A 27867-nucleotide genomic window follows, 5' to 3' on the forward strand; every position below is an offset into this window, starting at 1 on the left:
GGACTTATTTATTTAATTTATTTTTGTACTTATTATTTATTGAATAAACATTTTTACAATGTTTGTAAATTAAAGCCGATTTTTATTACAAAGGAATAAAACAATCCACACTTTCTGGAAACCTGAAATCATACTACAAATATACTACAGAAGTTACTTCATTTTTTATTTTTAAGATCATACTACTTAGTAAATTTTAAATGATATAATTTTAATTTATTATGGGATCACCAACGTTATAATCTATTGTACATGCTTTTAAATGTATTTTAAAGAAGAAGAGCATTAAAGTATTGAGGATCAAACATGTTATGTCTATGTGCTACTCGTATGTGCCACATTCCACCCTTTTAACAATCCAGAAAAAACAATATATTTTATTGCTCTGTTTTGACGTGAAAGAAGGACAAACAACCACACTTTTCCATTAACTATTTTTCTTTTTTCACAATCACAATCACAAGAGGGATACAGGTAGCAAATAACTTCATGCAACTAAATTTATCTAGCAATTAGTTTATGCGACAGATTACAATATGTATTTTATCAGAGAGTAGCGAAACAGCCCCTTAATATTAGCATGACAGTTATATTAAATGTTTTCACGGCTAAACCGCTGAGCCGATTTTGATGAAATTTGGAACAGGACGATAAAAATGACCCGAAGTCAAACATAGGCTATCACGGGTGGAACTGCAGGCAACAGCTACTTTATATAAATATAATTTACTAACTGGTTCCCATGGCGTCGCTCGCGTGGGAGTTTCAGAAATCAGGTACAGTTACGGAGAAAGAAAATATCTTGTTGAAACCTGCACATGAACAGACTATTTAGTTCGTTAATGTGTATGGGATGTCGATTGTCGCTATTAGCCGTGAAAGTCATTTAAGATTCCATTGTCCTTTCCTTGCGGTCGAGTAAAGACATAGATAAAAGAGAAAGAAGATATTAATCAGCTACTAATCATGGTGATGCGCCATTATATCTGGGGTTCCAAAACATTTACGTCGTCAGAGCATTTATTTATTTGATAGAATTTAGATTTAGTGTCTGTCTAGTTGAAATAGGTAAGGTACAAGGTACTTCTAGATCAATAGTGTATGCGAATGTACGATTTCAGCGCCCTCCCGCAGGCTGCATTTTAATTAGCCTAAGGGTCAATTATCTATTTGTAATTAATTATTAATTTCTAGAAATTTCTAATCTAGAAATTTCTAATCTAGAAATTTCTACTGGAGTGAAGCCCACGCCCGAGAAGCTTATAAAAGTTGAACCGATTTTTAAATTCAAACAAATGGTTCTGTTTGAATTAAAAAGTCGGTTCAACTTTAGCTTAGGGAGCACCTAGATTTACACAATCGTACTGTCATGCCCTTTGTGGAATGTGGTTCCGCCCTAAAATAGGACCACTTTATATAGGGAGATATGTCGCGGAATTATACGTGGTTATTACGGGAAACATACCTATATAGGGTTTATTTGTATACAAATTATAAAGAGAGATAGGTAGTTAATACGTATAGGTATACGTATAGGTAGTTAATATTTCCATATTTTGTTTACTATGAGTATGTGTGTGTTTAAGTTATCTATTCAAATAAATTAATATTCTAATCTATATTTGGGACTAAAATAGGATCTTCACTATCAGTTGATTATTGAATGAAATAATTACCTAGAGCGATGCCCCATTGCGACGTTGCGCTCCGTTGCAACGACGCGGCAAGTTGCAACCACAGACATATTAAACCTTATATGTCTATGTTTGCAACATAGGTTTTGGCAAGTGCGTTGACGTATGCCGAATCTCCATACAATTTCCGTCCACGGATGTCAAAATAACTGAGCACGACTGAGCTAACTTTTTGTATGTAAGTAGCGGTTTGTTATAAAATGTCGTATATTTAAATGGTATTCATGCAAAAGACTCGAACTTACTGGGGGGACTAACCACGACAGGGGCTATCGCAATCCCTGTGACTTTAGGAACAAGGTCAAACAATAGTAGTATTTTATTGCAATAAATAATTGATTGTGGAAAGGCAGATAAACCATATGCACCGGCCTGTCCTCTGTATTTAAATCTTAGGTAAAAAAAAAGTTGTGCTAAAATGCTGCGCTATATTTTTCTATAATGATGAATGTAGGATAAGAACGATATCACACATGTTATTATATAAGAAAGATGATATTAATACAAGAAAGATGCATCTTTCTTGTATTAATTTTGATTTATGTAGTTATTTTCATTCAATAAAGTATTAGAAAAAGTATTAACAAACAAGTAAAAAGATTGTTCTCTAAGAACAAGATCGAAAAATATTATTTCGCCCTAAGGTTAAAATAAAAATGAATCCATACTACAAACTGTAGCAGGAATGGTTCTCTAGGAATAAGTTCATAGAAAAATATAATTAAAAAAAAACATAATTAATCTAATTTACTAGGAAAATACTAATTAAATATTACAATTTTGATAACATTCAAAGAAATGTATGCGATGTCGTTCGTGCCTCCACTAGGCGGAAGGTTCCGTGTCAGCGATTCTACTGAATCAGTCAATCGTCACGTACTCATTTTTCCTTAGCGATCATGCGAATTTTTCTCTAAGCAAATTAGTATAAATGGTTAAGGCAGATCATCTCAGTATCAAACGCAGCGACAGTAGCACACCATGAAGACATTAGTTGTGCTGTCTGCTCTGGCGGCCATCGCCATTGCAGCTCCTTACCAGAACACGCTGCCGGAAAATTGGCCAGAATACATCAGGCGAGACAAGAAGTCCCCCCAGGGATATTTCTATGCCGAATCTGCGCCAATCAACGTTGGTGTCCCACCAGTCCACCTTGAAGCTGAGCTGGACAATTCTTCCCCCACCGGAAGAAGTTTCGGATTGTTGAAGAAACCACTGTTGACGCCCACCATCATTAAGAGACCTAGCGGCTACCATGTCTATCGGGACTCGGCTGAGGAACGAGCGCAAGCTGATCCTTCCGAAGATTGTTCGAAGCAAGTCAAGTTCAAATTCTGTAATAGTGAGAAAGCTGCAAGATCGACCCATGAAGATGAAATGGAAAGCAGTATTAAAATGGCGAAAGAAGCAATTGAGCACCTGCAGAGAGATTTGAAAAATATAGAGCACGGCCCCAAATCTGCATCATGGAGCGAAAGAAATTTGATGCATGAGGATATTGAAGTGGCTAGAAAAGCCCTGGAACATGTTCATAAAAACTTCGGAAATTTAGATTCAATGAGTTTGCATTCAACATTGGTTGGCGAAAATCCATCTCACCAAATCAATGAGGATATCCATAAAACTGACATAGAAAGAGCTTCGCAATGGAAAGAACATACTGAAACATTTAAAAGTGATGAAGGTGCCAGAAACATGGAAGATATCGTTAAACCGGCGGATCAGCATGAAAGCTCTATACACATTGAAAACATTGACACAACCAAACTTATGAAGAATAGTGAGAAGATGGAGCATTTACAGCATGAAGAGCCGGTAAAAGAAATTACTGAAGAATTGAAAGAAACTCACGAGCGTCATGTCAACACTGAAATGAATCCCCTTTCCGATATGAAAACATCAGAAACTAAGGTGGAACCTGCCCACTTGTCAGATGAGAAATCCACTGAAGCTAATAAGGACATTTCAAAGAATAACCTAGAAGAAAAGATTATTAAAGAAGAACATTTAAATGCTAAGACTTCGGATATTCTTGCCAGCGAAAAAACACAAGGAACCGACACTGAAGCTGACCACAGTGAAAGTCATATTGATGAAAAATTGAGAGCAAGTAAAGAACATCACCAAACTGAAGTAAATAATCAAGCAATTAACGGTCATCTAATTGAACCTGCTAGTCCACAAGATATGGGAAAAATTGAAAACAATGAGCACTTCAGAAAATCTAGCGAAAAAGATTGGAAACATGAGACTGAAAAACATATGCAACAACCAAAAAATACATTTTTTGAAACTCGACCAATGCAACATTCTGACATTGAAATGAAAAATCATAACATGAAGAAGGAATTTGAAGAAAGTCACTTCACTAAGGAAAAGAAATTCGGTAATTTCGATACATCCATGAAAGCAGCTGACCATGAAAATACAAAGATGTTGAGTACTGAGCAACACGAAGAATCTAAAGACGACAAACTTATAATACCTATGCATAAATCTAATGAAAAATCTGCAATCAGCCTAGATACTGCGAGAGATAAGACTGAATCAGAATTGAATCATAATATGCGTTGGGCACCAATAACTGACGAGCATATGGAAAAAAATATGCAGATGAAAGCTGCCACAGATTTCCATAATCATCACTCTCATCATCCCTCTTCTCATCACTTGGAGCCAACTGTGGAATCATCAAATCACATGGATACTAAGACCCACCCAGTCCATGGACACTCTATGAAGATGCATGAGCACCAACATGCTATAAATCACGCTAAATCAGCTGATGCCGATATGTCTCCAAATCTAAAATCTAGCATGATTATGGATCATGCAAAATCTGCTGATTTTGATGGCTTCATGGTACCAAGTTTTCCAAGTAATATGATTGATTTCGCAGGAAAATCAGCAATGGATATGATGCAGTGGTCTCATAAGGCGGACGTTGGACGATCAGCTTATGGAGGTTATGGAGGCAGTGGTCTCGGAGGTCTATCCGGAGGCGGACTGTCCGGAGGCAGCCTGTCTGGAGGTGCAGCAGTTGGAGGTGGAGCAGTTGGAGTATTCCCCAACGCGCACGTGGGTGGATGCGCGGTGCCTCTACTCCTGAGCTGTTCCCCGTCTGTAGTCTCCGGCAGTCTGGCTAAGTCTGGATATGGCTCCGGCTACGGCTCTGCTCCGGCATATAGAAGTACTGATGAGCTCAACTTCCACAACAAGCGTGACACCAAAAAGTTCAAAGACAACAAGAAGAATATAAAACAAAGAACAACTATTTTGGACAAGAAGCAGTAAAAGAGATCAGTGATGGGAGCTGAAGATTATAGACAGATTAACTAGCAAGAATTAATGGAACCCTGATTGTAGTATAATGTTAGGTTTAGACTTTTTTACTTAACTTGTAATATTACATGTAAACATCACAAGGAATTGCAATAAAAAATATTTTTATAATATATTACCTGCTTTTTTATAAATCCATATTCACTTCTGAACTGAACATATAATTATTATCGAATTACATAATAGTACCTAACAGAATAGAATATTACCTATTTTTTTAGAAAGTATAATTATTATATAAAGATAAAAGACAGATTCAGTGACCAGCATCATTATATTAATGGTCCGCGACTTCGCTTCCATGGGAATTTAGAACTGCTACTACCTTCTTGTGAAATGTGGCTATAATATTGGCTATAATAATTACAAACATTTTTTAATCGTCTAAAATTCCAGAGTCAATCTTTTCTGCTTTAATATACGGCTTAGTTATTTAATTAAACTGTCCATAACCACACAAATATGAAGTACCGGGGTTTCGTTCCTGTAGAAATATCGGGGTTAAAAGTACTATATTTACTACTATATCATATTCTACCCGTGTGCCAGAATTTTTTTAACAATGAATCTATTAAATTCTGCGTGAAAGGGTAACAAACATAGCTCTCGCATTTATAATATTTGATGATTTTGGAGTATGTGTTGTGTGAATGTTTATTATAATTTTAAAATTACATAGAGATTGAGAATATTTTTACCGTCGTTAAATGTGTTAAAAACTAAGTATTAATTATGACTCTGCTGTAATATGATACAATGTGAATGACTAATATTACGCTGAGTGCAAGAAACTTACTTTGCATCGGTAGTCTACCCGGGACATAACATTGATTTAACAGTGCATTAGATTGTTTTAAAAACACTATTAAAAAAAATGAAGTTACTCTTAACATCTTTTGTAGCCTTTATGGCTGTAACATTTACAAGTAGTGCTGAAATAAATCCAGAAGAACATAAAAGTAATAAGGAATGTAAAACTATAGCTTTGGAAGGTGATTACTACGAAAACGGTGGTGAAGAAGAGATTGAGAAGCCAAATGAAGGATCACCTTGCCAGGGAACCGAATCAAGCCAATGTCCTGTGCAAACACAAGGTAGGATTGCACCGGTATCGTCCTTACCACAACAGCCAGGGTTAGACATTCTGGAAAATATACCCGTAGCTCCGAATTATATCTATGGATTAACTCCTTTTCAAAGAACTTTTAACTGGAACGGACAATGGCAAAGAATTGTTAACGTTCCAGAACTAAATAGTGCACCTTCTAGTGCAATTCAATACTATGCACATCCACCTCTATTTGCTGCATATGGTCATTCATCAATGTATTTACCACCAGCTCTACCGACTTATGCCAGAAGGTCCATCCCAGAGTTACACAGTCAGATATATCGAAGACCAGCTCGCGTTATACGTTCAAGAGAAGAAGACGATATAATGGCAGAGTTACAACATATGGCTATGATGAATAATATCCTCCCAACGATGCCGATACCTTTTCTGCGTTCTTCCTCTTATGGCAACGGTCCCTACGAAGCTTCCAGGTTAGGAGGAGCAACAGCCGTGTACCCAGCTAGTGTTTCAAACTGTGCCCTGCCACTGTTGCTTTCGTGTGCACCTAAAATTACTCGAGGAAATCTAGCTAAACCATTGCCAGTGGGTAACATTCAGCCTCAATGGTCAAATTTAGCAAAGCAAGGTTTAAAGCAAACTTTGAATAAAGAATTTGTAATAGAAGACAAGAGTGATTCGTCCCAGATTCATGGTAGTTCTAATGAAAGTGTGGATTTGGCTGACCATGGAAATTATCTCAAGGGACCTATTATGAACGCTATAGATAGAGCCTTGAGAGCTAAGCACGTAGGTGATAATGATGTAATTACAGATAAAAAGCGCATTGAGGCCACCCTTCCCGCAGCTCATACGACGTCGTAAAAATTAGTGACGCAAATTCTCATGAGGTTTTTTAAGATAAGATTTGTTGGAAATCGTATTAATATCTATTGGTTTACACATAAAATTACTAGGTACATATTCGTAATTCACGGTAATTCATCGAATTTAGTTTATTAAATGGATTTATATACTTATTTTTTGTTGTTAAATATTAAAAATGTTTGTTGGGCTGATAGCAATGATTACATTTCCAAGATTTTATAATTATTATCGTTATTGTGTTAGTCATTGTGTAGACCCCAGTGATAAAAATAACGGAGATTAGATTTATTTATGTGTGTTTCAAATAAAATATGTATTTAATGTTATTTTGTTTAATTTAAGCTATTTTACCCGTACTCTACCTAAAACAGTCTAGTACATTTTACGAAAAAGAGTACCTAACACATATACGTATACATGTAAAGTTTGTAATAAACAAGTAAACAAGTAAATAATCATAATGTACTTGTCTAATGTATCTACATGTACATTATCAAGAATTTTCGAAATTTTAACTATCTTTGCTACATTACGACTATTTACTTGTTTATTTCAAACTTTATTGTACAAAACTATATATATGTACACGGACTTAACGCCATGAGCCCTTATTCGCATAATAGGGATTCTCAAAATAGCAGATGAAAAGACTAAACAGAGAAAGCATTGTGTGGTAATAAGGTGATTCCCGAATCACCTTATTTATTAAAACTATCTTTGACTATATCCCTACTTCGTTCACAGGGCATACAGAATGTCCAGAAGGGGAGGTAATGGGATGGAACCTGCAGTGCATCAGCCGACGGCGGATCCAGCTCACCAACTACTCCGTGTGGCAGGAATATGGCTAACTTGTTAATAAATAAGTTTTTTTTTCTCAATAAATCGTTTTTGTCGTAAGATCTTGTTATATTTAACACGTGATAAAAATCATGTCCGTACAATTTTGCTCGCGTAGACTTAGTTTGTTTTTTCAAAATTGAAAGAAACCGTAGACAAGTACCTACCTATTGCATATGAGAATATCGAGAAAAAGTCATGGAATTAGTAGGTACTCCGTCGAAGTTCTTACTAAATCCAAAATGTTCTTGATAGACATACAATGATGTGTTCCATTTTTAACTTTTGAGGTACCCTATAAATAAAAAAGCGGTGAAAAATTTTACATATAGGTATAGGATATCCGTAGATGTGATATAACTGTGAGAGCTCACAGATCACTCAGTGTACTAGATCCCTCTTACTTAGATTTGAAAGACTGAAGAGCGCAAGTAAAAGATTTTTAGGTTAACTCTGAGCAAAAATTAGATTATCTGTATCTAATCTGTTATGAATAGTCTTTTGTAAAACTAAGTAATATAACTTTTGATGTTGTTTACTTTAAGGTTTGGCAAAAGAAAATTATTAACTTTAATGACGCACTTAGTGTACAACTTAGTGGAATTGTCAAGACCAAAAGTCAATAATGAGTGTGAGCTGACGCAGTTGAGGGTGGAAAAACAAACACTGCGGTGTGGCTGTCGCACGGTCACACCATATCGCTGATATCGCAATGCAAACACTGGACTATGGTACTAAACCACTGACGTAATCGCCTTTTGGACTGTTGCACTACTCACACACACTCTCTTTCGCATCTCAGCGCTTTCTCCTCAGCCGTTGAGCGTCGGAGCCCAGAGTCCATAATTGGTCGTACAGCTCACACTCTTTTCCACTTATTTATCCAGAAGTATATTTTTGGAAGGCGGATGTAGACTTAGTTTAATTATGTTTTTGACGTCGATAACTGATATTATACCATTTTTCTCGTCTTTGTGATTTGTCCTTGTACATAATCATTTATTGGTTATTTAATTAGGTAATGTGACACCGTTATTGTTTTAAATTGTAGTCTATAGATATTGCAATATAATTCGGCATTCCGTTTATTTAGTAGGTACATTTCATTAAATACTCAGAATGAAAACTACACAAACTGGAATAGTTATAGCTATAAATTCAAAACTAACTGAGTACAATGTTATAAAAGTATAAAAAAATAGTTTTGTCATATAGATTATGTAAAAAAGTCATAAAATGATTATATTTACATTATGTTTACTTATAGTTATGGTAAGTTGACGATATGGTAGCGTCAACAAAACTATAAGAATTATATAACCAAATGACCGCTTAAATCCTATTATCCAATTGGACAGAGGAAATAGACTAACAACCCGGAATGTGTTTGTTAAATCAGTTATTATTAGCCCCAAAGTTACTTAGGGTTCATTTTAAAGTTCTGGCGAAATATTAACAAATGTGGTGTTAAAATACAATCGTATAATAGTCATGTATAATAAATTTATGTGTGTGTTTTTATGTATGTGTAATTGAAAGTATATTAAGTCGACAAAAATTAAGACACGATTACAATATAATACATGAAAATATAGTTATAAAAATCTCAAATCAAATCTTACATGCCGCAGAGAGATGAGCCCGAGTCGCTACTGTATGTGGATAAACTGATAAACTAAACAAAAAAAATTAGAAGCTACTGTATGTGGATAAACTGATAAACTAAACAAAAAAATTAGAAGCTACTGTATGTGGATAAACTGATAAACTAAACAAAAAAATTAGAAGCTACTGTATGTGGATAATATGATAAACTAAACAAAAAAAATTAGAAGCTACTGTATGTGGATAAACTGATAAACTAAACAAAAAAATTAGAAGCTACTGTATGTGGATAAACTGATAAACTAAACAAAAAAATTAGAAGCTACTGTATGTGGATAAACTGATAAACTAAACAAAAAAATTAGAAGCTACTGTATGTGGATAAACTGATAAACTAAATAAAAAAATTAGAATCTACTGTATGTGGATAAACTGATAAACTAAACAAAAAAATTAGAAGCTACTGTATGTGGATAATATGATAAACTAAACAAAAAAAATTAGAAGCTACTGTATGTGGATAAACTGATAAACTAAACAAAAAAATTAGAAGCTACTGTATGTGGATAATATGATAAACTAAACAAAAAAAATTAGAAGCTACTGTATGTGGATAAACTGATAAACTAAACAAAAAAATTAGAAGCTACTGTATGTGGATAAACTGATAAACTAAATAAAAAAATTAGAATCTACTGTATGTGGATAAACTGATAAACTAAACAAAAAAATTCTATGGTGCTAGAAGAGCGTAGTAGGGTTAGGGAAAAAACGCGAAAGAGGTGGCTGGATGACATGGATGGTCTCCTGCGGGGATGGATACTGCACTTAAGAGATAGTTAAAGGAAAAACACAAATTAAATATACAAACATACCAATATTTTACATGTATACATAAATTAAAATAAAATGAATTGAATGAATTAATATGAAATGAATGAATAACATTCAGAGGAATTACTTGAATGAAGTCTGCAAATAACACACAGGAAAAGGAAAAATAAGTTTCCTAGAAGATCGTGTGTGGCATCGTCGAGTCTGCCTGGCACCTGGCTTGTCCTTCATGACGTATATCCCGATAACCCAGCCATATTTATACGCGCGTTACAAGACTTTAACCCATAATCAGTTGGGAACCGTCCTAGTGAACATTACAACTATAACCAAATCGGAAATCGGTCGGACATCATCATCAAGCAAACCATAACCAACATTCCCTGAATTTATATTTTCAATCATCAAAAGTCAAGTTTTATTTCGAATCATGAAGTGGGTATTATTGGCAGTATTGTTTGTTGTGTTTAGTGTGATGGTGAAGGCACGTCATATTCATACACACCATTCAAATACAGAGCACATGGTGAATGACGAGAACACAAACGTTGTAAGTTTATTTTTATTATCTGTATTTCTCAAGATATGTTACAACTTTAGGCGGACATGGCTGAAAACGATGTTACAATATGTGTAAGAAAAATTGGTGATAAAAAGTAGTTATTTATTTTTTATTTGCGTTTCGAAGAGTCTCGAAGTTCGATTGTTGATTTATCATTTATAATCATTGGTTGACTTGTGATTTGGAAAAATAATTACAAAACAAATTCGTATTATAGGTACATTTATGCTTAAGAAGTGGCTTGGGGCTTAAACGTTAATGATAGATATTTCTAATGTGAGTATTGAGGTTACAAAGTCTTCTGGACAAATTTCAATGAAATCTTCTCTATTTTTTTCTTATTCCATTATCTGTATATGTGAAACGTGTCTAGGTTTATCTCCACACAAGCAAAGCCTGGGGGCGCAGCTGAGAGACGAATGAATTCAAAATCCATATACATTTCGATTATTCTCTAAGAATATTTTTATTTCAGGCTGATGTCCTCGCTGTGAAGCCGACGAGGTTTGTCCCTATCAATAACGTGTTTTACTTCAAAGACTTCGAGCCATGTGAGGAGGGCTACGTAAGGGATCGATTGGGAGTGTGCCGGGAACTATGGAATTGACGAGAGCCAGAACACCTTGACTTAATACTCTTACGATTAGACGAAGAAAGGCATTTTTTCTTACTATTAGCGAAATATAACACGATAATAATCAAGTCATAAAGTGAGATAAAGTTTTAAAACATTTTTTTAAAATTCTTATTCATCTTTGCTTCCGATCAGTCTAGATTATGGATAAAAATGCCTTTGTGCAGGTGGTAGTCATTATAAGAACTTGCATATATAAACGTGCTCTTTGTAATATATGGAAATTAAAGTAAGATGTGTGTATTGTATTTACATGTCTCAAGGATTTCAGATGTGATATAGATGTACCTAAAATTTTTAAGTATGTGGTTCAGTTGATAGCCGCTAATTTAATACGCTTATGTCTCGTAAAGTATCTATTTTCTAAGTAACAGTAAGTGTAGTAGTTTAAATAATTATATAATAAATAATGAACTATTCAAATAATGCATTTCTTTTATAACTTTTCTTCAATTTCACTTAAATGTTTGGTACCTATAAGTCGAAATAAATTAATCTTTGGCGATAATCTCATTGTGAATGAATAGTTACGACAAATTAATTGAAAAACAAAATGAGTTGCAAAGTTTTATTTAAGTAGAACATACACGATACATTTAATCTAAATAAATTATTATGACCTACACCATCAACAAACGTTCAGATTTAGTTCTTCCGAAATAGACATCACAAACAGACGTTTCACAACGACAGACACACGATTTTACTTTTATCATAATTATTAATATTAAAAGACACTCTAATATAATTTCTCATAAGTAAATACAATAATTTGGTTGATGTTATCTTCAAAAATCTAGAATAATAACTATGATTAAGACATACTTAGTGTCTACTTAATTAACATTTAAAAATCACGTATTTTAAATTATTATGCTTAGTGGAATAATTGCTCTATTTGCAATATTTTATTTTAAAAATAATATAACAGATATTAAAATAACATGTTATTGCATTTTTTTTTCATAATGGATATATTGCATATTCTGGTCTCATATTTGCATTTAGATTATAGATTATGTGGATAATGATCAGCTGCAATTTTGTATATTTGTTAGAAATGCGCAAAATATACAGATCATGCCAGCTTACCCTGGCATTTTTTTAAGTAGTCCATTTTGCCCATATCTGGTCAATAAAGTGCTATTTTGGTTTGATGGGACCTGTATGAACTGTATGTTTTACATGCATTTCGTTCAGAATATTATATAATTTGGAAATTATTCTTTGTCAAACGGGGCATTTGTCGCTATAGGGCAGGAACACTCTCTGCTAGTAAGCTATTTATATTTACAAGGCTCCTCTATTCAACATTGAATAAAGTTATGAAAGCGCAGACACCTTTTAATTTTGAATAAAATGCATGTAAGTTTTGTGATCACCTGAAGTTACCAGCCCTATGTTACATTAGAGAGGCAGGAGGCAGCGTGACTGCCCCGTGGCCGGACAGAGGCGAGGGCAGGGTTGCCACCCCTCGGATCCATGCACCACGCTCGCAGCAGTAAGACTCTACGTGGTTCAATGCTCGCATGTAGACTGTTGTCATACCACCTGAAAAATGTATGGAGATAAAACATCGGTCTGTGAATGTATGGAAGTAACATCATAAGAATATTTAATTAACTGTAGTTGGCTATATGTATATGATGTATAGCCAAATACTGAAGTAATCATATGAAATTTAGCATTAACTACTGCTTATGCTATTACAATTAAATCTATACTAATTACGTCCTGGTAGAAATTTTGCTGTTATACCTACGTACCCCATGTGTAATTGCAGATTATTCTAATCATTTACTAAATTTCATTGAAATCCGTCGAGTAGGTAGGTTTTGCGTAAAAAAAAAAACTTACATTACAGGATTATTCTGAGTATATACTCATATATCCTCAATTTGTTTTTATAATACTTAGCTGCCAGTATGATATAACAGGCATATTGCATTAGCGAAACGTGCAAGGTTACCAAATGACACTAAATCTTACACTAATTACTAAATTACATACGACATATTATTTTTATTTTGGAGTCAATATATAAGTATATCTAGAAAAATACGTCGAAAACATTGTCAATTTGATACTTTACTAGTACTTAGACAAGAGATAATTGAAACTTCTGATAATATCATCATGTAGAAATTAAAAACATTGTTCCATGCGATATAAATCAATGATGACTTTGAAATAGGTAGATACTGTATGTTATCTGATATAACATTAACAAATAATTCCGATCCACTTATTGTCAAAAGGAAGCATAATAATGTGATGACTTTAACGTAAACATAAGGCGCTTAATCATCGATTTTCCAAGTTAATTGATTCGACATTTTATCAAACAACCTTGTTTAATTAAACAATAATATAGTTATTTATGTCACGTACGATATGATTAAGAATTTTACAATTTCTATTTCCTCGATGTTGAGCTAAAAATATCTTAGATTTATCACGTAGCGTACCTAATAGAGTATTATGTTAAGCAAATATACTTATCGAAGTATTTCTATTTTGAATTACGCAAAAGAAAATAGCGAAATAATAAATCTAAGTTTAGATTAGATCAGAAGACTTAAGAACTACTTGATAAGAGAATTTCCATAATCAATAATTATCAGAATAATTCAAAACATAACGGAGAAAATAACAAAGTATTTTGATGAATCCAATGATTCTTTCATTCGATATTTAACCAGTCAAGCGGATGAAATGGTATTTCTTTTAGGTGATGAATATTTTACCAATGATGATGAGCTGCGTGCCCAAGTAGGCGAGAGCGTGGCCATGGCGAGGCATGGACATCTCGGTCTCAGCCTTCCACTCGCGAGTCTTCCAGTCCCAAGTGTCTATAGCACTCACACTGCTCGCGGTTTTATCCTGAACAGAGTAATAATGGAGATATAATATAAATACAATGGGCCAATTTGGTACACTGTCCATTTTTAATGATTACATATTGTTTTAATTATGATTACGTACGAAATAGTTTTTCTATCTTTCTTCACAAATTAGCCCACACAGTTAAATGCCGTTTCCGAGTTTAGCTGATCTCAAATCTGTCTCAAATATGTCAAAAAAAATACATGATTGCAACTATATAATGCATTTATGCAAAACTATATATTTACATTGTTGATTAACCTCACCTTTTCCGATTTCTTCCCAGCTCCACCAATAATGTACAACTTATCGTTCATTACGAACAACGTGGTTAGACACCTGGGGAAGCGAAGGCTGTGTATCTCTGTCCATCTGAAATTTGTAAAAGCATCTTGAGAGAGGGATCGCAAGAGAAATTGAGAGGGATATTACGAATGAGGGAAAATGAACTTCTGGCTCTTGTAAAATATCTACTCAATTTAAAAAATGGTATAAGACATCAAACCAATTCCGTGTCAATAATCAAATAAGTCACAGGAGTAATGGAGATCGTAAATATTTCATCAATATGCTCACTCGTTAGTCTTGGAGTTGTAGCACTCGACGATCTTGCAGACAGGCTTCTTCTTCTCGCCGGTCATGCCACCAGCCACCCAGATATAGTCCCGGTACTTGACCGCAGCCACCGCCATCCTGGCCACGCTCATCGATCGTACCTCCGTCCAAAAACCGGTTTTTGGATCAAACCTTTCTACCGATCGGAGCACCCTGTAGTATACATTATAAGTGACTTTAAAAACTGACCAAGCCATTGAGTAAGTTTCCTTTTGTTATAATATATTTTATGTCAGCGATATTTTTTTTCAAACATTATTTCTTCGCTCCGGTCCCGTGATCCAACTTACTCAGGCCATAAAAATACTGAGTTATAATCAGATTTGGTGGTGTCAGGAATAAACATATATTTAAAAAGTGCGCGGCGTAGGCGACTAACTTAGATTAGGCCACAACAGCTTCGTTACATACCTCCCTTTCTTGTCCTGCCCACCAATAGCATAAAGAGACATGCGATGAACAACAAGACCAAAGTTCTTCCGTGGTATAGAGAGGCCGGACTCGCTGTACCAGGACTTGGAAACCGGCTCGAAACTCCACACTGTCGACACCACGACCGACTTGCCTCTGATGTCATCGTCCCGGGGGTCTGCACCTCCTGTGTTTTTATAATCTTTTATATTGGGTCCTTACATATGAAATTGGCGTTTTGTTGTACTGGCCACTTTAATCACAAATTTCTCCTCTTTGGTTAGGAATTCCAAATTCAAATTTATATAGCTATTTACACATGTATTTGTGTTTCGTTAACCGTCGTTCATTTGTTTATTTTTCTTCTGATTTTTCTGTTTGCATCACTAAGTTTACAAAATGGAAAACTTCAAACCACGTCCGAGTTAGTTTTAGGCTTCGGTGTTAGTGATAAAACTATTTTAATCCACTTAAAGCAAATCGGGAAGATTAAGAAACTTGAAAGGTGAAGCCTCACGAATTGAGTGAAGCAAACCGGCAAACGCGTGTGGACTGCTGCGTTACATTACTTAACGGGCACAATAATTAAGGGTTTTTAACTCAAATCATTACCTGTGATGAAAAGTGGATTCTCTACGATAATCGGAAACGCTCATCGCAATGGCTGGACTCTGGCTAGCCAGCCAAATCCTGCCCCAAGCCAAAATTGACTAAAAAAAGTTACTCGTAAGCGTTTGGTGGACTAGTGCCGGTGTCGTTCATTACAGTTTTCTCTAATCTGGCCAGACGATTACGGCAGACGTCTATTGTCAGCAATTGCAAACTATGTTGGAAAAGCTAGCTACTAAATAACCGAGGCTGGTCAATCGCTCCACGCCACTGCTGCTTCACGACAACGCTAGACCACACACTACACAACAGACGGCTACCTAACCAAATAAGAGGAGCTTCAATTGGAATGTCTAAGACATCCACCGTACTCCCCGGACCTTGCTCCAACAGATTACCATTTTCTTCGAAATTTGGATAACTTCTTCCAAGGGAAAAAATTCAATTCCGATAGGGCAGTACAAACCGCCTTTCAAGATTTTATTGATTCCTGTCCGAATGGTTTTTTTAGTAAAGGGATCAATGAACTATCTATGAGATGGTATAAGTGCATAGTTAATAATGGTTCTTACTTTGATTAAATAAATATATTATATTAAAAAATATTCGACTTTTTGTTCCTCCTATACCAAACGCCAATTTCATATGTAAGGACCTATTAATTATATTAGTTTCACTTGTCCTCGTGTGTATTGATTGTAATAAAATCTTGCAAATTTCACCTACACCCGTCTCTCCTACAAAGTTGAAGTTTTCAAAGAAGGCTGAATTTGTACCTGGCATTGGCTCCCAACGGGGAACTCTTTTGGAGCCGATCCCAGGTGTACGTGGAAATTATCATTGGTTTGAAGAGAATTCAGAGTTTATGTTTGGTGCACCCTCCACTTTTTGCTTTTTGTAACTAATAACTATTACTAAGCATTATAATGTTTTTGCTCAGAATACAGAAAACTTCACGAATGCAGAAAAATGTCTGAGTACTCGATATCCATCAATATCATCATCACTGACAGCCTTATTTTTGTATTTCCATATCCATCGTACATAATATTTATTTACCAACGAGATACACTCGTCCCCTGAGGAAGGCCACTGAGTGGTGGTGTCTGGGTTCCGGCAGATCCCCCACGTAGTCCCACACGTTGGTAACGGGGTCGAATCTGGGGCAATACATTTTAGTTATGATAACAAAACTATTTAATCCAGTGAATTAAAATTGACAAAATATACTCTAGTGATTGATTTTAAATTCCTAAATTGACTAGAGTTAGACTGAAATCAGTATTTATTTCATCATTTTACTACTACCATTATAGTTAGAAACTAGATAATGCAGCTCCTGTAACATATTATATATAAGTAACAGTAAATGGTAATCTGCTACATTGTAAAGTTTGCAAATATTCGTCCTATTAATGTGTATACGCATGTAATAATATGGAAAACAAATAGGAATGTCGTTATTTCACTATATTCCCTCAAAATCATTCACGACCACAAAATACTTCTTCTTCTTAAATACCTATAAATATTTTTGCCAGTATTTCTCCCCGATCCGTAAGTAGTGTGGGGGTCGATCCCGCCGAAGACCAGAACCGTTTCCCGGTCCCAATTGAAGAGAGAGCCATCGTTCATGTAGTTCTTGTTGTTGGGGCCCAGGACCGACATGGACAACTTATTCCTGAAGAAGGATTAAAAGGAGATTGCATGAATAAGAGGAGTAATGACATGCATGAAGATGGTAAAAAATTATAATTTAAATTAACAATTGGTGATTGATGATGAACAGATGGACAAATGGGTGTGGAAACTTGTAATTAGGCTTTGGAGTTGGGAGTGTGAAAGATTTCTCCAATTTTTTATCCCGCTACAAAATCGCGAGCAGAAGCAAGTCCAGCAAAATACTCGTCAACAAAATGTTGGTTACCTATTAATGTAGGCAGGTGTGTAGAAGAAATCTGTTAGATACCTACATAAATGGATCTTTGTTTTTCATACTAATTCAATTCCGAGCAAATTGTTTCGGTTCCCGGTAAAATCTAAAAATATCTGGTAGGTTTTTCGTAGGATTAATTTTATTCCCAATATTCATCTAGCACGGCAGAGCAAACAAATAACTAACAAGTTTTGCCTGGCCAGCGACTCTTTGGACTGGTTGAAGAGTGATATCTGTGGGCTTCGGTTGTTGTTCTGAGACACCGGGGGCGGCGACCTGGTCACGTGGTCTGGACGAACATTGCTTCCAGTCGGCGGTCGCAGGGGCGGGGGCGATGAGGTTGGAGTCATGTGACCCATTCTGAAATACAGCATGAAATACATCAATTTACTCACATAACTGAAGAGCAAATCCCCACGATTTGATAATATTTACTAAATATGGGTATGGTATTACCTACCTATTTTTTGCAGACGTCACTTAATTTTATTTACGCAGTAAAGGTTAACGAATAACCATTATAAGAGGAGGCGTGCATCTGTTTACAAAAATGACATTTTTGCCACAAGCTTTTGTCGTCAGAAAGATCTTGTGGTATTTAACGCCTGACAAAAAACATGTCCGTGCTGTAAACCGTTGAGGATTTCTGTCGTTGGGAACCGATTCTGGGCTTACCATCTGGTTATACTTATAATAAATAATAATAATGCATTATCATGGAAACAGAAGTGTCGTTGGAAATTTTAACTCTTTAGTACAACTGGAAGTAGGAGAAATCTAACTTGCAAGATTTGATTACAGACAACGGTACAGGTGAAACTAAATAAAAGCTTGTAAAATACTAACTTTTTAGGTCCAGCTAAAGCTGCCGTTGCAGTAGCGAGGTATGATGCTGCGACGCTGTGCCTCCTCTCGCCAGAGTTGAAAGCATAACGATTCTGCAATATATTTTTTCATCTTTAGATAAGCACTATTACTGCACTATATTGTACACTATTAATTACCTTTCCAATGCTCAATGCAAGGGATACAAAAATAGACAATACAACAATAATGTAAACTCACGTGTTGTTTAATAATCGATTAAAAACAGTCTTACCTTGTCTGTAAGGCTGGTGTCGACGCTGTCCCCGCTGGTTTCACTCGGGCTCGTGCGCGTCGTATCCGTGGAGTCTTTTTCAGGGAAATCCAATATTTGTTCCGGTCTTCTTGTAGGCGATCGATCGACCTGATCGTCATATTAATAGCACAATATTCTTCGAAACTGTAGAAAACTCCAAAAAAATTTTTGTTACTACTAAACACTGATAGTTTTGTATCACAGAGTTATATATGTGTATTTAATTTCCATTAAATTGGTTCGACAGTTTCGGAGCTAGCAATGCTAGCTGTGCAATCGACAGATGAACGGATCGGATGAACAGACAGATGCACGAGTGATTAATATGGGTTCCGCTATTTTCTTTTTAGATACGAAACCCTAAAAAGAATTACTTTTATGTTTAGGAACTTGGTTTCCAGAGGTTTCCATTCTGATTTTGAAACCAGTTACGAATTTTTAGAAAGACGATAAATTAAATGAAATTATAAAAACTAGGCTGTAATTCTATCATGTCGGTAAAAAAAATTACGAAGGACGTATGGGTTGGGTATACGTCCTTACACAAAAAGCGTAATACGTAACAAATCCGTGTCGATGGAAGAAGATAAATAAAAAAAAAAAGATAAAAATATTACATTATCTCTCTGAATAGTAGTGCACATATGAATCTGGTGAATCTGCTTCCGTTGCTGTATTTGCTGTCTTTGTAACTCCTGAAGTTTGCGCTGATCCTAAAAGTTTTACCAAAAGAAATATAAAAATAAAATTCAATTTTACCGTGAAATATAGCCCAATATTGACATGTTACAAAGAACGAGCTTGGGAAAAACAAATATAACAAACATTATAAAAGTGTAAATCTCAACAAACGATATTCTCTTGTTTCTATTCTCACAGCTAATTTAAAATTATTTTAAAGGTTTCTATTGCTACTGTAGACATAATCAACGAAATTTTTTCTTCTCGATGTAAGTATTTCTATACAGTCTACGATGTGCGAGTGATATTTCAGTGACTTTTTGTCAAAAAAATGTGGATGCAGCTTTGTCTTACTGCATAGTCTCATACTTCGATTTGTCTCAGTTGTCTTTCTCGATCGGGACTTGGTCTTCGCTCTATATGAGGCACCGGGGGCAGCTCCACTTCTTGCGAAGGAGATCGGGGAGACACCACTCCTTCCTGGAATCACGTGATAATTATAAATGGATGACAATTACTGGCCCACACAAACCTCCACGCGGTGGACGTATTGACGTTTTTTGAAGCCTTTAAAAGACAGTGAATTATATGGAATGGGAAAATATGAATGCATCTAGCTATGTTTTTAGATATAGAATCACATCTTTACTATTCATGGAGTAGGCGTGGCGTAGGAGTTGCGGGTGTAATGGTGCTTAATAAGTGACAGGTTGCGAAACAGAATGAGTGCCCCTATGAGAAATCTACAATTTCTTGATTGATCTTTCCAATCTGCACGGGAGGAGAAGTAGTTGGCAGGTTGGTTGGCGAAGATAAAGTTAAAAACATAAAATGCACTAAACTCAGCTGCCTTTTTGACATAAAGACTGTAACATATTACCTTTCTGCGGTTTTCAAAGAAGTCGCTCATCGTTGGAAATTTGTCTTTATCAGCTCCCAACGATTTTAGCGTCGAAAGTGGAAATTCAAAGGTGCGCCTGCGCATTTCCAACTTATCGATGTCCAAACCGCGGATACTGCCTGCGAAGTGAATGCAATTTTAATTTATGCAGTATAATTTGTATAATATATGTAACATATGTATAGAACTAGGTTATCATAGAACCTAATGAAGAAATTGATAATAAATAAGCATATCTATATATTTATGTACTTATTGCAAAGAGCTTTCAACAACGATATTTATCACATTTAATAAACAAAGATATCTATCTTTTATCTACCGTACGAGTGCCGATCTTACATGATTCAGAAAATGATCAAAAGTCCTTATCCCAACTAAAATTATTACGATAGTGAATTTATTATCTCTTCAGGTTATGTCTACTTACTTAACCCGTCACTTAGAAATGCTGAGAAAGGAGAACGGGATTTTTAAACACAGCAAAAGTAACTGGGAGACTGAAGTCGCAGGCTAACAAACAATATAACGTCACAATTTTTAACTTACAATCATTATAAATCATCAAATTTTATAGACAGAAAAAGTTGGTTGTCGTGTATTTTGTATACTATTGTTGTTGTTTTTTTTATGGGAAATAAAATATTTTGTATTGCAGTGATTTACCTGGTACGTCGTCGCTCCTCCGAGGCGGCTGCATCAGCGTCATTTGCTGGTAGAGCTGGTCCTTCGGGATCATGAACTGCTCCAAGTACTTGAGGAAGTCTTTGTACGTGACATGGTTCTGAATACAAATGACAAATAACACTGTCTACATAGAGTAGAAAATAATTGAGTGCGCTATGTTTGGCTGGCAGTATTGGGTGTTTAACAACCAATATTGACCATTCCATTCGGTATTGTAATAGCAAACAAATGTATTCCGTTTTCTACTCTTTATAGGCAAATGTCAATTATATTTAAAGAGCAAAAGCAACATCTGTCGTCGTCAAGTTTATAAACGCGAAGTGATCTGATGGCTAATATTGTTAATTGTTTTTTTATATACTTTAGATACCTTTTCTTCTCCTATCCAATTCCTTTCTGCAGGTTCAGTGAGACCAAGAACGTCAATCCAGTGGTAATAATTCTTGGAGTTGTTACCGTACCAGTATTTAATGATGACGTAGCTGAAAAATGAAAATTATTTTAGTCCCCACCGGCGCAAATACGTTTTATTTTAATGGTCAGAACTAACATTTTTATGATCTTAAATATTGTTTTACTGGGCACATACGCGAGTCCATCATCCACCATCTGCTGCACTTCGGGCTCGTTGACGATCTCCAGGATCTCCTCGTTGTCGGGGTTCCTCTTTATGTCCACCAGCTGCCAGGGCGAGATCAGACCGAACCGGACACATCTCATCACCTCCACCGTGTACTGCTGTCTTTCCGGCCAATCAGCGTTCAGCCAGCGTACTCCCGCCATTAGCACTTCTATTTCACTGTGAAATGGATAATGTTCCAATCTATTTTAATTAGAATAGACAGAAAAAAAAATATTGCCCGTTTATTAGCATTTAATGTATCGAATAGTCAGTACAGCATCATAGACCGGCTGTGAATGAAAGGTGTAGAGTTATTCCCGTGGTACAACCAGTTGGACTATAGCAGGTGGATCATGATTCGGGAGCGACAGTAGTTTAATATTTTAATTATATGATTTACCGGATGTAAATCCATAATAAATTATAAACATATAAGCAAAAATAATAAACCTTCGTCTTGAAACCCTATTATTAAAAAATCTTGTATCTAAGAATACATAGGGACAGACAGCAAGCGTGAAGCGACTTTGTTTTATACTATGTAGTAAAGACTATATTAACCTTGTAACGCAAATGTAATTTGATTTGAAAAAAGGCAAAATTTCTTGGAGTTCCAACTCAACGAAATCTTTCGACGACACCAGGGGCAGGAAAAACCTCATCACTCGTGGTATCTACAAAAAATATATTTGATACATTAAATTTGTTTTATTCTAATCTTTATTATACATGTGATTTAATACGAATTAAGTACCATCAACTCAGTAACTGGAGTCATGCCTTTTATCCTTGCTTCCCTGTACAGTGTGAAAGCAGTATCTTCTATAAATAAATCTTCGCTTACTATAAAAGCCCAACACTGGTCTTCCAAATCTGTACACAATGAACAAGTAATATGAGTCCAATCATGCATTGCCATTTTAGACTAAATCAGTGCGATCAAAAAACTTCTACTGACAGTGCTAATAAAAGGACTGTAAATTGAATCTAAATTATACTTATATAAGTGTAAAATGCGGTCTAAGGAAACTATGATACAGGAATCTGCAGGATTTTTAAAGCTCACTATATCATTAATAATCGTTTGTTTTGTTATGTTGTTTTCTTAATGATATTTCGAACCAAGTTTAGTCTATATAGGACGCAGCTATATTTTGCGAATTCAAACGAAACTCTATTATGATTAATGGTTACTTATTTACCTTTAATAGAGAGGAACTGAGCAGCACTGAAGACATCGAGAACGTTGTCTCTCCTCAACACCTTATTGCTATCGGGGCCACTGAAAATCATCCATTCATAGATGGTTTGGAAGGCTTCAGAGGTTACCTGACTCTGTAACAGATTTTTTATGAAATTACAGAATTAAACTACAATAGCAGGCGATTTTTTCATAGCACCAACGAAACCGGGAACAAATAAGATAGCTTATTTGTCTCTCTTATCGCAATATATATTTGGTTAACTATGAAGCAGTTAGTAGTACAGGTTAGATATACTACTAGCTACATAGTTCAAATTAGATGCGAAATGGGCGCTGGAAGCAATGTGCCAGGAATGGAATCTTTTAGAAAATTAACTACATAAAAAATAAGTTTTTCGGGCGGCAGACCAACTGGTCTAAGAAATGAATTAACATGAGTACCTACGCATTGTACAATGTAATAATTTGAAAGATACTAACAGTAGGTAACTCTATTTCCCTATGAGAGTTCCTCTGGAAGAAAGTGGAGTATATTTGAAGGACGATTCTGTGACAGTGGAATCCGTCCTCGCCGATATGAACAATGGTGTCAGTATTTCTGTAACACAAAGAATCCTATACGATTCATGACGATTAAAAAAAAACATCATTAATCTATGATACAAATAAATATTTTTGATTTGATTTGATAAATTAATGATGTCTGTTATTTTCATGACCTTACTTTCCCTTCGTCCCTCTCTTAAATACATCAAATGCAGTAAATAAATAACACTTACACATGAGTGTGTATCCTACGATAGAACTCCTGAAACAAGTCTTGTTTCTTCGGTAACTGTACCCTGGTCCAGTCAACAGGTTCAGCATTGGCGTATCCAAGGCTATTTAAGTCTTTGCTCATAACCATCTTGTTGTCTTTGGATTCTCTATCTGGTAATTTCGTTTTTGGGTTTCTGTCGAATATTTTGGCCTGATAGTTAGGTATATCTCTACTATCATATTGTAATTGAGGTTCATCGGTGTCGTTCTCAGTTTCCTGCAAATGTTAAGTAAGAAGTTTAGAACCGTTATGTACGTAGGTAAGATATTTAATATGAAAAGAAAATAATTAAACATGTCTAGTAGTTTAGTTTGTATCAAGAAGTGAGTGAAGCAACTAGCTACGGTGAGAAAGCAATCGAGCGAACACCACTTCTTCTTATATTAGCTAGCCGCTCACCCCGGCTTTGTTCGGTTAAAACGGTCAGTCACTCCTGAAATTTTCGCCTATCTCTGTGCCAAATTTCATCAAAATCGAAACCCCGGTATCAAAAACCCAATAGCCTTTAAGTTAATTCATTACAAACATAAAAACAAAAATACAAATCTTTTCTCTTTATAATATTAGCATGGATACGTATGATGAGTAAGAATACTCGTCATACATATCCATACCCCTATCATTTGAACATAGCGATTTCAGTAGCTACTTGTTAGCAATGTATCTCGACTGTTCCTGACTGACACCATTAAAATTATTAAGTATGTTCGTGGTTCTTAGCCTGAGAGCTCCTTTTTATCCAGTAGGCCATAAGCGACTTCATCACAAATTCATGAGAGATTTGCTTGTGGTTAGGGTTTGCTTGTGCTCGTGCTCAGGGTAAAAAAAATACAAAAAACTAACAGTTTGCAACGCATCATCAGGTTCGCCTGCTGGTTGACCTTCAAATTTCACTTTAACTTTTGCTTGTGTTGGATCTGCTAACAACACTCCCACCGTTGAAGATTGAAATACAACCTGCGCCGTTTGTTATTTGATAAAACGTTATTTGAATTCCGAAAAATACATTATATAGGTATATGTCCTTAGTAAGATAGATAGTTATTCAGTTATGAAGATGATACCTGATTTGACTGGACTTTGAAGTTTCCACTTGGTGTTGATTTGAATGGGAAAGCAGCCTTTTGCGTACTGATTCTATCGAGACTACCCTGTGAACTATAATTTTTAGTTAATTAATAATTGCATTAAGATATTACTTTCTATTTTAGGGAGTTATTAATGAAGTATTAATACCTAGTACTAGTGTTTTTACGACCTCTGTGTCGTCATGCCGAACTGTTATACTAGAGAGAAAAGGATCTTGGATGTTGATCTATATATGTATATATTACACAATATAGTATCGTTAACTCATATATGTATCTATATTTATTTTATTATTATTATTATTTATATTACCTAGAGTTGTCAACACCAGATGAAAAATTTGCTTCGGTTGTTGTATCACGCTCAGATTGATTGTTGATGTATTCGGAAGCGAATTTCGATCCGTATGTTTCAGGCGACATCTCTTCTTTCTTCTTGTTTCTATAATATTTTTCGGAAAAAGAATAATGTTGGTTTAGAAAAACATATTTTTCTGAACATCTACGCAATAAAATAACACGGAGAAAATATCTTCTATTTTCATTTTTATTAAATTTTAATTAATAAATCAACTATTGAAACTAAAAAAATATTGTCGTTTCTTCAAAATTTAAAGTTACGATGTTACTCTAGGTTGGCTAAGTAGAGGTTAAAATATTTTACTTACTTTCCTTTGAATTTGCTCGACATGTATGTAAAATTTGAAATGTTGCCACAGTATTCCGTATCACCAAAACTACCGCATATAGATTCTTTCATATATCTTTTGGATACGAATTTCTGGGTACGCTTGAAAAAATCTAAATCTGAAATTCATAAGTAACGTATTTTCCATGCCGTGACATATTTCGTTACTGTTCAAGTGCACACCTAGTGATCTATTACGACTTTTTGTATATAGAAAACGACATGAGCACGACAAAAACAAAGAAAGTGAAGTTACTAAAATGCTACTAACTACAAGATTGGTAAGAAGTTAATTTGTCAAAAAATACAGTGAGGAATAGACATAAGAGATATTATGGAAAAGGAGCATTATCTTGCTTCTTATTATAGCGGTTGAGCTGAACTGTGCTTACGTCAATTCCACTTTTAATTTTTACCTAAATATTACTAATATTTATTGTCGTAGTAATATTTATTGGGTTAAGCTATTATGTTAACAAATAATATAGATAAGAATAATGAAAAAATACTAACAAATACGTGGCACTCACTGAAATCGCTTGATATTGTGGTGAGGTTGGTCAGAGAGTTGCTTCTGTACAGTTTAGGCTTAATGGTTATGCAGTAGTGCTCGAAGATCCGCCCTAGATGCCCGTATCTTCTCTTAGGGAGAATGATACTGGTACTGAAAAAACATAATATAACACTTCTTATTCTTCATAGATAGCATTTTGTTGATGCTACTGGCATTAGTAAAATGTCTGCTCGAGGTTTCACTCAATTTATTTAGTACCACTGTATAACATCAATGAAAAAAATATATAGAAATTTATTTTACTATATGGATGATATAGATGGTAATATTTTTCACAATTAGACGTCGTGTAGGAAAGGTAAATTCAAATTATGCTTTTTTTTATCGTCACTTACACTATTTTATTGGCTAAAAGGCTAAGTGCTTTCGTATGTCTGTGTGTTCTCCTCTAGAGGTCGCAATTCTCAACCGATTCCCGTGAAATTTGAGAGCAGATTCGAAAAACATATGAAAATCGATTGTCGAGACATTTTTTGGAAATATTTGAAATGTATGATGTTTGTAACGCGATAACTTTTGAACCGCTGCTCTGATTTTGATATCAAAATCGGTTAAGTCGTTTTAGTAGTATTCACTATTTTGTAAAATCTCATCAAAATTTATTGTATTCGCGAGGTCTACGTTCGCGGAGAACAACTAGTTTTATTATTACAGCGGGTACACATAATACAGTCTACAAAAAAATATTACTTATTATATTTTACACAAAAAATAATAATTAAAATTAACACTAATCATTTGGTAAAAACATCAAAAATGCAACCTTAACTAATCGTACCCGGCTCAAAGGTTAAATGTTTATATCTGAGTAGTTATGAACCTTTGAACTATTATTGGTTAATTGGGAAAGCAAATACAAGAGGTGCTATGTAAATAGTTTATTACCTAATGTTCATTGATATTGGGTTAGAAAAAAATAATGGAACTCGTGTGAACAGATGTATTAATTTTAGGAGTTAAATTATATACTCACTCCGGAGAGATTCGTTTGTAGTTATTTCTTGCATTTGATACTGTGATATCTGTAGCATTTACCTGCATCAGAATGGAACTTTATTATATTAGTAGATAGGTTTCTTGATAAAAATAAATACCTATTTTAATTCAAACAATGATTACCTACTAATGCCCTTTTTTCGCTATCGGACATTCGATAGAATCAGAGTTCACATCCTGTGATAAATCGGCCATTATGCGATAATTCTGGATTATGTATATATTTTTCTTTGTTCTTACAATATATTATAAACAAACGATAAAAACCTATAATCTAAATCTTGAAGAAGGCCAATCTCTCAGGTGAACCCAAAGCTGATATGGAATGGCTTAGGTACTTACGTTTTCAGAACTTGCACTTTTTCGCATTTCAAGTTCACCGAACGAATATTGAAGATACTGGTTGCATATTGTACATAGCAATGTTTTCAGATGATCTAATAAAGTCCTAAAAGCAGGGGTAAATTTTGGCAGTCGATGTTTGTGTCTTTTTACGAAAATTGACAAGAATAAAAATATTCCAAACAGTGACATACCAATGTCATTTTTACTTTTTTTATAATTTCTCGGAAGAGTTTC

The 27867-nt window shown here is 35.0% G+C and overlaps 3 protein-coding genes across 7 annotated transcripts; 2 read left to right on the forward strand and 1 right to left on the reverse strand.

Moving 5' to 3' along the window:
* Positions 1 to 2638: 2638 nt before the first annotated feature.
* LOC128683745 (uncharacterized) lies at positions 2639 to 5151 on the forward strand. The gene has a single exon (XM_053769657.2). The coding sequence runs from the start codon at positions 2676 to 2678 to the stop codon at positions 4986 to 4988; it is 2313 nt and encodes a 770-aa protein (XP_053625632.1). The 5' UTR covers positions 2639 to 2675; the 3' UTR covers positions 4989 to 5151.
* Positions 5152 to 5805: 654 nt separating this feature from the next.
* LOC128683746 (uncharacterized) lies at positions 5806 to 7869 on the forward strand. The gene is made up of 2 exons (XM_053769660.1): positions 5806 to 6130; positions 7720 to 7869. Exons 1-2 carry the CDS (start codon positions 5911 to 5913, stop codon positions 7824 to 7826), a joined length of 327 nt encoding a protein of 108 aa, XP_053625635.1. The 5' UTR covers positions 5806 to 5910; the 3' UTR covers positions 7827 to 7869.
* A 4135-nt stretch (positions 7870 to 12004) lies between these two features.
* LOC128683624 (uncharacterized) lies at positions 12005 to 27809 on the reverse strand. Of its 5 annotated transcripts, XM_053769436.2 has the most exons (28): positions 27631 to 27809; positions 27266 to 27327; positions 26249 to 26382; positions 25699 to 25837; positions 25344 to 25472; positions 25007 to 25100; positions 24786 to 24899; positions 23902 to 24158; positions 23603 to 23720; positions 23121 to 23253; positions 22673 to 22791; positions 22480 to 22592; positions 21886 to 22095; positions 21667 to 21778; positions 21276 to 21393; positions 20589 to 20728; positions 20078 to 20188; positions 19645 to 19740; positions 19007 to 19135; positions 18754 to 18845; positions 18094 to 18267; positions 17494 to 17652; positions 17031 to 17131; positions 15363 to 15549; positions 14913 to 15104; positions 14603 to 14708; positions 14198 to 14333; positions 12005 to 13001 (listed from the first exon to the last, which is right to left on the reverse strand). In XM_053769436.2, exons 1-28 carry the CDS (start codon positions 27655 to 27657, stop codon positions 12853 to 12855), a joined length of 3651 nt encoding a protein of 1216 aa, XP_053625411.1. In that variant the 5' UTR covers positions 27658 to 27809; the 3' UTR covers positions 12005 to 12852. The 5 variants fall into 5 exon arrangements, with proteins under 5 accessions (XP_053625411.1, XP_053625416.1, XP_053625413.1 ...); XM_053769441.2 differs by lacking the exon at positions 25699 to 25837; XM_053769438.2 differs by lacking the exon at positions 24786 to 24899.
* Between the last annotated feature and the right edge of the window lie 58 nt (positions 27810 to 27867).

The sequence above is a fragment of the Plodia interpunctella genome, chromosome 3 (assembly GCF_027563975.2).
Source record: "Plodia interpunctella isolate USDA-ARS_2022_Savannah chromosome 3, ilPloInte3.2, whole genome shotgun sequence".
Taxonomy (NCBI): Eukaryota; Metazoa; Arthropoda; class Insecta; order Lepidoptera; family Pyralidae; genus Plodia; species Plodia interpunctella.